This window comes from Plectropomus leopardus, chromosome 3, assembly GCF_026936395.1.
Source record: "Plectropomus leopardus strain MGB_pleo_1.0 chromosome 3, ASM2693639v1, whole genome shotgun sequence".
In the NCBI taxonomy this organism is placed as follows: Eukaryota; Metazoa; Chordata; class Actinopteri; order Perciformes; family Serranidae; genus Plectropomus; species Plectropomus leopardus.
The window spans coordinates 8536756-8549896 of NC_142178.1; the positions used below are offsets into that span (position 1 = coordinate 8536756).

The window sequence follows — 13141 nt, forward strand, 5'->3', positions numbered from 1 at the left end:
GACGCAAAGAGACATTTTAGGACTTGTGCTTTTGTTCTTGGTGATTTCTGCGGTTTGTTTTATTCTTTGTAAAGAGAGGATGTAGAAAGCGTCCTGACAGTCTGTCAGCACAGGTCACATCTGTGAGAGCTTTCACTATCAGGAAGACTGTTCAGTATTATTAGAAGATAAGATAAGTTAAAATGCACCTTTATTGATCCCCAGTGGGGAACTGACCAATATATGATATGATTAAGAAATGGTATGTTTTTCTGGAATAATATAATAATGCAAGAGGCAATGGCAATCAAAATAGCATAAAAACGTCATAGTGCAGCAGGTCATCCAAATTAGCATAAAAAAGCCTTTTTTCATGATATCTGCAGGGCTGGTATGATGTTGGATGTAACAGAGACTGTGATAAATACAAATGCAGATCTCACTGTTCTGGTTGCATAAATCAGGGGTCTTCAACAATTTTCAGGACCACTTAGCTGAATGAGAGATGGAGCTGGGACTCCCTACTACATATAATGTATAAAACTGTACTGCATATTAAACTGGGCGGATGGAAGTTGTCGGGCAGAGGGCCGAATCAGCGACAGGCTGCAGTCTTTACCTGTATTTGCTTCTCTGGTGGTGAGGGTGGAAACTTTCACACAGGTAAGTTGTTGCAAAATGCAAAATCTATTGGATTCATGTTAATATGTATTTTCAGACATATTTTAATTTTTGAAAAGAAAAAAATAAAACATTTTTTTTAAAAAAAGTATTAGTATTAATACAAACAATAATTTAGCGCAGTGGTTCCCAACTGGTGGCTCATGGTCAAAATGTGGGTTGCAGGTTCATTCTGAATGGACCGCAAGTGAAAAAAAACCCCACATGATTTTGAAGCTGAGTGAAATTCCTCCACAGAGCCTTTATTTTGAAGTGCAGTTTCTGTTTACTCTTGCTAAATGTTTTATTTCTGTGTTCCACATCATCGCATTGTTTACATTTTGTGACATTAAATGAAATGTGCTGTAATATATCATATGCATGGACATTGAACTATTGACTACGGAGAAAACAGACCCGTGCAGTCACTCTGAAGACCCGGTAGGGGTCCTGGACCCTCAGTTGAAATCCAGGGCATAAAAAAGAAATTCTCAATACATATTGCGGTGTGTTCTTTAAACTATGACAGCTTTCTAAATTCATGACTACAAACATATAATATTATTGTTTTACAAAGTTCTGTTATCCAACTTTAAAAAGAGTAATTAAGGGTTTTGTTTAGCTGTGTAATAATAATAATCATAATGCATTACATTAAAAAAACTATCCATATAGATATGTTTTGAAATAAAAAGGTGGGATCGGCTCTTGTTAAGTTCAAAGTGCATTACCGTATGGCAGCGTCGCGAGGCCCTCTCCATTTGAGTAAGGAGTGGTCATCTTCTTGTTTGTCATCACTCTGGCTGTGGCATTATTCACCTGGACACCAGAAGAAGAGGTCAGCGGCTAAATTGACGAAGATCAACTGGCAAACAAGCACTGAGGAATTATCAGGATGATGTATCACATTAGATTTTGTGTTTTGTGTTCTTCTACTGAATGTATTCTGTGAAACAGGAGGGAAATACTTCGGTTTTCACACTGAATTTTAAGTGTGAGGTGTCATTATACTTGAAGCAGTTTTATCTTTTTTTACTTATGACAGAGGTTAATTCTGTTGATGAGCAGCAATGGTATTTGATGCATGCGCTTCTTTTGAAGGAGAAAGACATTGAAAACAAGGATCCTGGTGAGTAAGTCAGGCAGTTTTTGCACACAAACAACGCAACCATTGGCACACGGAACAAAGAAAAACAACGAAATATTTCAGAACAAAAGCATCCAAAAAGAAATCCAAGACCATTATATTGCTACCTTTGGAAAAAAAAATAAAGAGGAGGGAAAAAGAAGGTGAATTAAGCGGCAGATTCATCAGTTGAACACAATGCAAAAAAACGTCAATCGAAAGAGTTCATACACAAATTACACACAGCCAGTCAAGAGCACATCACATCACCAGGAGGTGAGCAAAAACGAGCCAATCAGCAAGCATCAGATGCAGCAAGAGACCAATCAAAAAAGGTTGGCAGCCCTCCCAGTCCAATACACATCATACAGAAAAAGGAGAGAGGGGAGGGAGAGAGATAAGACAGAAATATAGAGGGATGCAGGAGGAGGAGGAGGAGCCAGTCCACATGAAGAGACACAGAAAAACACATACATGACGTGGAGAAGAGAGAGAGAGTGAACAATCCATCCAAATGTGCAACTCGTCTAATGAACAAACAGAAACAACAAGATGCGACACACAAAAAAGTACATCCGACCATTTGCCTACGTTGGATCTAACCGTACAGGAGCAACAATGGAGAGAATGATGAATGGAGCAAAAGACAGAGAAGTCTATAGACAGAGAGGATGAGGGGGGGAGGGGGGGGATGCAAATATCATTCCTCAAAAACAAAAACAAACAAAACAAAAAAAAGAAACAAATCAAACCATGGTGGTGAAACACTGCCAGGCATTCCAGATCAGTGTCGCACACCAGAGAGACCTCGAAGCACACAACCACCAACACACACCATCCAGAACCAAACTGATCAAAAAGTAAAACACCTCCTTACAGAAATCAGAACAAAGAGAAGCTGCCGTTGCTTAAGTTTTTTTTAAGTTTGCATTGCTGGGGTCTGCAAATGAAATCATGGCAGCTTTTTTTTTTTTAACATTCTTAAAATGCTGCTACATATGAAGATTTGCTTGCATCCTCTTCGGGGCGCACACTATTCACTGTAATTGGAGTGTTGAGTCTAAACAGCCATACCTCTACAAACTGTCTGCGGTCTACAAAGTGGCACAGAAAGTGATCATCAAGTGCTACAGTACACCATGATATACACACAACTATTATCCTCTCTCCGGTAACGCTAACATAGCACTCATGCTTCAGCATGCTGTCCCACTAAGGTGCAAAAATGCAGCTATTGGCTGACACATGACACAGAGAGATGACATAGTACTATATGGCGTCATACAGATGACGAGAAAGAGAGTAAACCATGCAGGATACAGCTCTGAATTAAATGCTGAATGCAGTTAGAGAGGTGATTGGAATGAATGCATAAGAAGTGGTAGTCATAGTTGTTGCACTTGCAGATAGATGCAGTACATTCAGTTATACAAGTGGCCTTTGTTTTATAATGCCATGCGATCAATGGCTAATCTCGTAATCGTTTCATTCACCACCTCCCCAATCAATCACAGGATTAGCCAATCAGGTTCTGTCAATCAATCAATCAATCAATCAATCAATCAAAGCTCCCTCCAGTAGAGGAGTCCTTCATTTGGGGTGTTGGGTGCATTTTATTTTACTTTTTTTTTTTTTGACGGATGGGGTGGGGGGAGGGGTCATTCAAAGATGATGCCATGTGTACACAACTTACCGTTGCCAGGGAAACGGCGTGAGGACACGCGAGCAGTTACCGTGGAGACTGACAACAACAACAACATACAAAAATCATCAGGGAAATAGAGAAAATATATGTAAGAAAGAAATGATGAACCAAATCAAAAAAACTAAAATTAAAACATAAACAAAACGAGGTAATGAAAAGCAACCCCCACCCTGTGGCAGAGGACGTGATGTCACTGGTCACGTGTCACCTACAAGTATCAGCCGTTTGACAACGATCTAGCCTCTCTACTGGTTAAAAACCCGCTACAGACACAGATCAGAAAAAAAAGGTGATAAAAGGAGCAAATTAATGGAAACAGAAAAAAAAATCTACCTTATGAGGAGGGGGCTATTTGTTATTATTGCCCAGATTAAATAAAAAATAATCACTGAAAATCAAACTTAATCTCCAATGTTTATGCTAGCTGACTACATCACAGGACAGAGAAATGGACAGAGATATGGGGGGGAGGGTGGACAGCAGGAATGCAGGTGCATATGGGGACACACAAACTGGGAGAGACAGACAGACAGACTGGCCTGGCGGAAAAGAGTGGAGAGAGATGGAGGAGAACTGATAAAAATTAAAAATAAAGACAAAAAGAAAAAGAAAGGAGAGGGAACGACAGCTATCTATTGCATTCTCTTCACATGTTCATTCTCTCTCCGCCCTCCGTATTTTTAATCCTGCACACCCACACACAGAGACAGAGAAGAGTGCAAGACATTCCATGCAGAGGAGCTTTAGTAGCAAGTAGAAAATAAAAAAAGCGTGATTTGTTTTGAATCAAGAGCCAGAGCAAATGGCGAAAGCATGGTGTATCTGATCTCCAAGGCCATTTGCAACTGATATCCGAGCTCATGCTGACAAAAAAAAACCATTTCACAACAAAATGCACTTCCATGAGATCTGGTGTTCGTTTTCAGGAGTGGTGGATGCAAGTGTGTGTGTAAATAAAACATTTTTTTTCTTTTTTTTTTACCATCCATCTCGCACATCTGAAATTAAACAGCTCATCTTGAAGCATCAGAAATGACACCACGCTTCTCACGGCAGTCTCATTCCAGAAAAAAACTGCCCGCTCTGAAAATGCTCCCCATCATGCATCAGTCCGTTAACACATCAAACTGCTCCCCCGGAGTCACCCCGTGTGGTATTAACTGAAAAACTCCAATATCTGACCTTCCATCCATGCAACATACAGTATCCTCTTACAGACACCAGCAAGCACTTTTTTTTTTCTCAGAGGAAAATTAACTTTAGAGGCTTTGAGCTGCCCGTCCGGTCATTAACACAACCGTAAACCAAAAAATGGCCACTCATCATGATCATGGAAGAAGTGATGATGGTGATGGAAAAGGTGCAGGAAAACCAACGAAACAAAAGAAGAAAAGATCCTACATGCTGTGACAGAAGCGGTCAGCGACCCCGTGTCGTAGTGACGTCCCACTGGCCATGCCTGTTGTGTAGCCACTCCACCCAGCATGCTTTGCAAACCACACAGCTTTAAAGATCAAGGTGCAATGGACAGCCCACAACATCGACGACGACAACAACATCGACAGGAAGTGCCGTCTAAAGAGACGTCTGTGTGCACCACTGCACCATGCTATAGTGAAGCCAGAGGGGTTAGAGTCGGACACATACAGCCACCCGGGAACCTTCTCTGGGGCTAGAAAACGACCAGCTCGAATTGTCGGACATGGAGGGGAGGAGAAAATGGTCGCCGTTTTTAAAAAATAAAGGAGGGGGGCGAGGGTGGTGAGTTACCTCGATTTTACGTCCTTCCACCAGCGTACCGTGGAGTTTCTCTCTGGCTCTCTCTGCATCCGCACTCGTCTCGAATGTTACAAAACCGAAACCCTGTAAACAGAAGAGACGTGATGGAAAAAAAGGAGGGGGGAAAGGAAGAAAAAAATTGAAAGTAAAGCTGTTGCTCAGCTCACTTTTGTTAGCAAGTTTTAAATACAAAGCTCCAACTCCCTACCTTGGATCCCCTCTCGTTGAAAATGATCTCCACGTCGAGGATTTTCCCAAATTGCTGCAAAACGAAAAAGATAAAGAGGCTGAAGATGCATTCAAGTCTTGTGCTGCGTCTTGCCACGGGGTGTCAGCACTGTTCAGCCATGATGAGCTGGCACACAGCCAGCTCTGGCAGTCTTTTCTTCCACCATATCTTCCTCGCCTCTGCTCTTTTTCACTGCACCACATTTTAGAGACATTCCTCTAAAGGAAAAAAAAAGCCAGAGCACGCGAACAGATTTCTACACCTGGCTTTAAATAATCTTTCTACAAGATGACAGGCCAAGTAAAGGTTTTGTTTTTCATTAAAAAATGAACTCCTTTCAGATGAAAAGAGATATGACAGGGCCCTATTTTCACTTAAAATCCCATTGGAGGACAGGAAACAAACAGTAAATTGAGGACACAGTGCTGATGTCACCGCATAGCTCCTTTGAGTCATTATTTTTACTAACTGCATGCTTTTCATCCAAAGCTATTTTTCTGGGTTGTTGTTATGGGATGATGCAGAGTGGAAAAAAAGGGGGGGAATACTGCAGTTTACGTACCCCAAACATCTGCCGTAGGTCTGGGTCTCGGAAACGGAAGGGGATGTTGGACACGTGGAGGCGTTTGGGGGTCCCCTTGGAGTCTGAGTCATCCCCGACGTTCCCTCCGCCTCCTCCTGAGCCGACGACCGACTGGCCGTCAATCTGGGAGGACCCATCTGACTGCTGGGACAGGGAAGAAAGGAAGATTGTTATTGTTTACAAGGTAGCTGTGGGCCTGAAACACACAATTATTTCCTATCTATTATTCTGCCAGTTTTTTTTTCGAGATCAATCAATTCATCTTTTTGTCTCGGTCCATGAAACTAATCTTCAAATTGCTTGTTTTGTCCAACCAAAAGTCCAAAGCCCAAAGACATTTAATTTATGATGATAAACAACAGAGAAACACACACATTTAAGAAGCTGAAATCAAAGAATATTTCCCCTTTTTGCTTGAAAAGTGAGTTAACTTCACTTAATTTAACACTATTATATGGAAAGGTGTGTTTGTCCTTAATTATTTAAATAGGGTGGACAATACTACAGTATTACGCAGTATTGCAGCCCCATAAACTACAACTTCCAAAATGACCGTACAGTTGAAATAACAACTGTCTAAATATTTATGGATAAAAAAATGAACATTAAAGCCTTCACAATGGCTGCATTTATTACAGGACTGTTGAGTTACACTGTATGAACCTTAATCAGTAAATATTTTTATTTTTTTGTGGGTAGATTCTCCCTACCACTCATTCACAGCGGTTCTCTACCAAAGGTCTATAAACCTTAAGGGGTCCTTGAGGGAGGTCCTAAAAATAATGTGGAATAGTTTATTTACATTATTCAAACCACTATAGAAGTGAGTTTAATGCAAGTATAGTCATAAGTCCAGTACAGTTATTATTGTACTTAATTTTACACATATTTTGTGTATTATCTATCCTTTTTTCTTGTTTTTGTTGATTTATGTGGTCTGTTTATTATTTTGTTTTGCTCCTTTTTGTTGTTTTCTTTCCACTGTTGATGAATATGTTTATCTATGTTATATTTTATGCCAGTCAATTTGTTTTGTAAACATTAAAACAATAAAATCTCATGGTCACAAAAAAGGCAGAGTCACTAGAGTTACTAATCTGATCACAGGTTTCACCTCCTTCACCATTACCAGCTCAAACGTGACGACAGTTGACAGCTATAGAACTACGGTCTTAAAGCTACACTCGGTAACTTTCACAAAAATAACATATTTGTTGAAACTAGCACTATGTTCACACAAAGAGAGGCACACAAAACAAAATCTTTCTCCTCCACCTCGCTTCTATGGCATCATCATCAGAATCTACAGCACATGAACAAAACCAACAGCCAATCAGAGCAGACGAGTCTTTAATGCAGCTGTCAGTCATGTCAATCACTGCTGGTAAACTGCGGTCAAACTGTCAAACTCTGCAGCGCTGATCAAATATGAAACAACATTCTGGTACAGCATTGCCTTTAGTGTACTGTAGTGCACTCGTTTTTTTTGGTTTCAAACACGGTGGCCAGGTCACAAATATTCTCATTTTACAGCTACAATAAAATATGTTTCTGAAAACATTTGAGGTGAAGAAAAAGGCAAAGACCAAATCTTGATTCATATTTAACCAGCGCTGCCTGGTTGAACAGTTTGGGTGCAGCTCACGAGCAGTGACTGACATGACTGACAGCTGAGTAACAGGATCCTTGGCTCTGATTGGTTGATTTCGTTCATTGTGATAAGGCCATTAGAAGAGCTATGAGCCAGCAGAGAAAGCAGAGGAATGTTTTCAAAGATTATCTGTCTTATGTGGATATAGGGACAGTTTCAGTCATTATGACAAAAAGTCATAATCTCTGTCATTTTTAAAAGTTACCTGGTAATCAGATCTAACAACAAAAATCCTTTCGAACACAGGCCCCTGATGCAGAATCTTACTAAATGAGGGTTTGTGGATGATTGTGTAAATAATGTCAGAGTCCTTGAGTGGAAAGGTTGTTAGTCAGTGCCCTGTTCTGTCCCTCTTCACCCCTGCTACATCTGCTGGAGTCTCTCTGAGATAAGCTAGCAGGTCAAACTACACTGAATCATAGTCTCAAATGCATGTTTTGTGAAAGGGGGGCTGCGTGCTAAATCTAAAACCGGGTGTGAATCTGCTCTTTCAGAATGAATGTATAATCAGTTACAGCTTTATGTTACATCACACTGAAATTAGGAGAGATCCTCAACAGTCTATATTAGAGCCACTTAATCACATATTTTATACTTGATAAAAATGCTTGTGTTGGTGCTATATGGCACTTTATACAGGTTCTGATGTTATCTGAGTTTACAACAGTTTTTGTATATTTTGCATGGTGTACAGTATTTGACTATGCTGAGGTTACGTTTATATTTACATTATCTATTGTATAATTTCTGTGCTGGACTACATTATTATACATTATTTATGACCTGTGTGGTGCTGTAAGGTAGTTTAGTGTGCATGACCAAACAGAATGTTGTAGTGTTGTGCTTGAAGGCAAAAGGAAGTCTGCGTAGATGTGGACTGTTGTTTATGTGAGTTTTCAACCAAGTGATGTCGTGCTATGTAATGTTATGTAGCATTATGTAGTGTTATAGGGTATAATAAATGGTGATATGTGAAATTACATAAGAATGGGACATCAAGTTGGTAGCTGACCAGACAAGATGTCATTTTGGAAGGACCTTTCCTGCTGTGTTTTTTTGTTTGTTTTGTATTCTCAGATTAATCTCGTTCAAGTTTTTGCTCGCCTCATGTGAGTACTTTGGATTTAACAAAACAAGTAACTGAAACTCAGATTAAGAGGCTGATGAACTTTGGTATAACGGCCGCTATAGTCATCTATGCAGGGAGATTTACAGATTTTTATTTGGGGAAAGAGACAATGATATCAGATCTGTAATCGGTACAGTTTTTTCTTATTTTTGAATCTATCACACATATATTTCCTCACTCTCGCTCTCCGTGCCCTCTGAAGGTAAAGCCCTGCTGTGGGCTGCCACAGAGGAAGAGGTGGCCACTCACTTGGACACTGAGGCTGTTGGCAGCGTTGGCGGCGCTGTTCGCTGCTCCGCCGGCTTCCACGGGGCCCTGGACGGCCCCTGCTGCATACAGGCTGCCCCCGTAATCCAGGGCCAGGCCGTTTTGGGGGGGCGGCGGCGGAGGTGGAGGGAATGCGGAGAAAGGTGGAGGTACGAGTCCCTCCTGACCGCCAGCACTATCCTGAGAGCCCTGTTGGAAGAAAACGAGAGGAGAGTGAGCAAGGAGTGAAAGCTAAAGTAGCCGGCTGGCTAACTTCCACAGTATCTTTTACCGAGAGCATCACCCGACCACACAGGGACCACTTTCCAAAGAGCTCCGGTCTAAAAGTCATACAGGCGTGGATATTATATTTCCATTTCCCTGCGTATATGTCTGTGTGTGTGTGCGTGTATAAATGCATGTATCCACACCCCCCACCCATTAAATATTCACTGCAGCCACATCTATTATTGAGGGTCAGATGCCTCCGTGCTCCGTGTTGTACAATGGTGAGTGTCTAACGCCTGCACACACACTCACAAACGCCTCTGCACACAAACCACCTTTGACACGCAAACACCCACACACCTAAACGCTCACACAAAGACCAACTGTTAGTAAGGAAGCCTGCCCAAGGATTTTGTGAACATTATAACCCCCTGAAAAGAAAAAAAACGGTACCAACGTTTGAGTGCGTAGGAGAACAATACAGGCACCCACAAACGCATGGTGGAACACAAACACAACACACACACACACACACACACACACACACACACACACACACATTCCTAGCTGTTGGCAGTGGGGCATGGATACCCTAAATGGTAATAGTTAGAGAGCGCAGGGAGACAGCAGGGACGGGAGACAAAAGGGGGGATGGGACGATAAAAGGTGATGACTGATAGAAGAAGCATGGCCCTGGCTCTGAGCCACAGCTGTAGGAGATAAACCAACCATCCCCGTCTTTCTGGTCTTTTTATAACTCGCTAATAACTGCACTGGATGGCCTATCAATTCAAGACTGTAACACGTTGAGAAAATCTTGTTAGTTTGGGTTATGACTACATTACAATATCGTTAAAGTCGTGCGTGATGATATCAGCAGATATTGGCTTTAAAATGAAATATCGGAATCAGCCAACATGCTGCTTTCTGACAATATCCCAAACCAAACCTCTTTTAATTGACAAAGTGAACATGTCCGAAACATCGACCATAAGTTGACGTGTTTTTCTTATTTTGCACAATGAAAAATACACACATTGTGTTTGATGTCTCCGTCTGCTGGTGGACCATCACAGCAAGAGTATGAATAATATGATGTTAATTCCACTACAAAAGAGACTTGATGATAAAATAAAATGATAAAATTAGTTGAGGGAAAAAAAGTGGGTATGTCACTATCAATATCAGTTATTGGCCAAATAAGTTGCTATATATTGGCATATCAGATTTCAGCAACAACTCATGCATTAGTTTCGCTGTGAGGCTACCCACAATGACAATGCTAACACGCTAACATTTAGCTGGGCTTAACATTCACCACCATCTTACTTAAAGGTCCAGTGTGTAGGATTAAGTGGCATCTAGTGGTGAGGTTGCAGACTGCAACCAACTGAAACTTCAGTGTGTCAAGCATGAGGCCCTATCTTAAGTTTGGTTTGTCTGTTTTTGGCTAGAAAAAATATGGCCGACACTATGAAAGAGGACCCTCCGTGTATGCAGATATAAACGTCTCATTCTACAGTCACAAGAACACAATACTTATTTTCATGTGATTGCACACTAATGGAGACAAAGTTATGAATATTACAGTTTTTGGCCATTAGAGGTCCACACAGTGGACCTTTAAGGGTTTTAGCATGCTACTTTTAAATTAAATTATTAAACTAAGCTAATGGCCAAACTAAAAGTGCAGCTGGGGTTGATGGGAATGGACCATAAACCAAAGTATGGAAAAATTTAAATTTTGACCTGATGATGATGATGATGCATTATGTGGAAAGTAAAGGGGTCCCAATATATATATATATATATATATATATATATATATATATATATATATATATATTTATATAAAACATTTAATTCAAGGTGGGAGCACAATGTGCTGCATGATGCATGAGCTACCACAGAAGCCCAAAACAATATGTAGATAGTGTAAAGATAACGCTGTAAACACACTTAAAGCAGACACATAAACAATTTATGTGAGCTAAAACCATGATGAAGTCAGAATTGAAATTTTAAATGAGAAGGTGTGTGTCAAATTTCATAGCATGCCACTAATAAAAATACAACAAATCTGACTTTGACTCTGCCAATATGCAATTTTCTACTGCAAGGGATCTCTTAATCAACACAGTGACTCAAACTAGAAGTCTCATCCTCTAAAAAACCATCAGTGAACACTTCATAAAACGGTTTCATGTTAAAATCCTTGTTTCTCTGACGCTGTTTGGCACGTCAGGGACTGTAGCCATGTCCCCACTAACATTTGCACAGCTTGCTTCTCTGATAACCTAAGATCCAGATCCATATATATACTTAAAAATGTTGAAGATCCAGAAAAGTGTGACTTAAAAAAGAATAAACAGTCAGTTTGTGAAAGTCAGCTTCATGCAAACAAGCATGACTGGTGACGTCGCCCAAATGACACAAACTGTGTCCTTCATTAAAATTAAAAGTTGAAAAAGGGTACTTGTACGCACATCACCTACGTGCAAGGCTATCAAAAATTGTGCATGAGGAAAAAGGTCATGCCTGTACACTTACTCGATGCCACACCAGTTCATTTGAGACACATTTTGATTGGATCTTCATCAGGTCAAAGAACCACCTTGATCAAAATTAGGCTGCACATTCCTCTAAGTTTGAACATTGCTGAAAACATTTGGGATGATGTAAGTCACGACTCACTAAAATATCTAGAAGGTCTAATTGTATTCAGACATTTTAATGCAATAACGTTAAATATTTTATCTTTAAATAGTTCAATAACAGAGACAGAAACAGGCAGCCACTGTCCGTTACTATAATATTAGAAAAAAATGAATAAATAGCTGATAAAAATCATTTCAGAAGCAGACGAAGACACCCAGAAAACAAAGTCTCATCATAGACGACTGTTATGAAACAAGTACAAAATGCAAATAGAGGGAGATTATATTTGCAGGTAGAATATATTAAAAAGAAAACAAACATATAGCTGAACAACGGCTGCTGTGTCTGGCAGGCGCTTCTTGTTCTTTTTTTATCTTCTTAATCTCCTTATTCGTCGTGCTGTTCGCCTCCTGCTTCTAATCATTGTTATCATTAATATTTTCATTATTATTATCATTATTTGCTGCGCAAGTAATAACAGTAGCATTGAAAATAGGCAGCAATAATAGTAATACATTAAAAAATAATTTGTAATAAGTAATATGTGGTTTTCTTTTTCTTCCATCACCAAAATGGATATCACCGCTCAAGAGACTACATGCTTACTAGACATCTGCTTGGCTACACTGACTCTCTCTCTCTGTGTGTGTGTGTGTGTGTGTGTGTGTGTGTGTGTGTGACAGGCTGCAGCGATGCCCATCTGAGTTGCACAATAGATCTCTGTCCCTTTGGGAGTGTTATAAGTGTGTGGGAGGGTGTGCATGTGTGTGTGTGTGTGTGTGTGTGTGTGTGTGTGTGTGTGTGTGTGTGTGTGTGTGCACGCGCGTGCATGTGCACGGGCATGCCATCTGTCTCCCAGCTTTTTGACCTTTCTCAGCGTCACACCTGTGACACGGTAGCCAGGCCCCTGGACTCAGTGACAAACCGGGGGATGCACGCGGTCAACACGGATCACGTCGATATTGTGACATGAGAGCAGCGACGGCGGAGCAGCAGCGGGTCAACAGTGAGAGGGAAACTTAGTCTGGTAAACAACACAGGCACACACAAGTAAACACAACCGGACTTTCTGTATTATCCTGGATATTCACAAGATTTAAAGTAATCGATGGCAACAGCAACAAGCGTTTTAAAGGTGAAGAGGTCAGAAATATCTTAACAGCTTGTC

The 13141-nt window shown here is 40.6% G+C and overlaps 1 protein-coding gene across 6 annotated transcripts in view; it reads right to left on the minus strand.

Annotated features, from left to right (window-relative positions):
* The window catches only part of rbfox2 (RNA binding fox-1 homolog 2), a 47702-nt gene that overhangs the window by 9443 nt on the left and 25118 nt on the right, over positions 1-13141 (minus strand). For 5 of the 6 annotated variants that reach the window (XR_015776197.1, XR_015776196.1, XM_042484826.2 and 2 more), the window contains 5 exons: positions 9091-9297; positions 6041-6205; positions 5458-5511; positions 5241-5333; positions 1371-1458 (listed from right to left, as the gene is read on the minus strand). Coding sequence is in view for 4 of the 6 variants with exons in the window: in XM_042484826.2 (XP_042340760.1) it covers positions 1371-1458; positions 5241-5333; positions 5458-5511; positions 6041-6205; positions 9091-9297 (607 nt within the window). In the remaining 2 variants the exon portion in view is untranslated. The remainder of the gene's footprint in view (positions 1-1370; positions 1459-5240; positions 5334-5457; positions 5512-6040; positions 6206-9090; positions 9298-13141) is intronic. The other variant, XM_042484825.2, reaches the window with a different exon arrangement.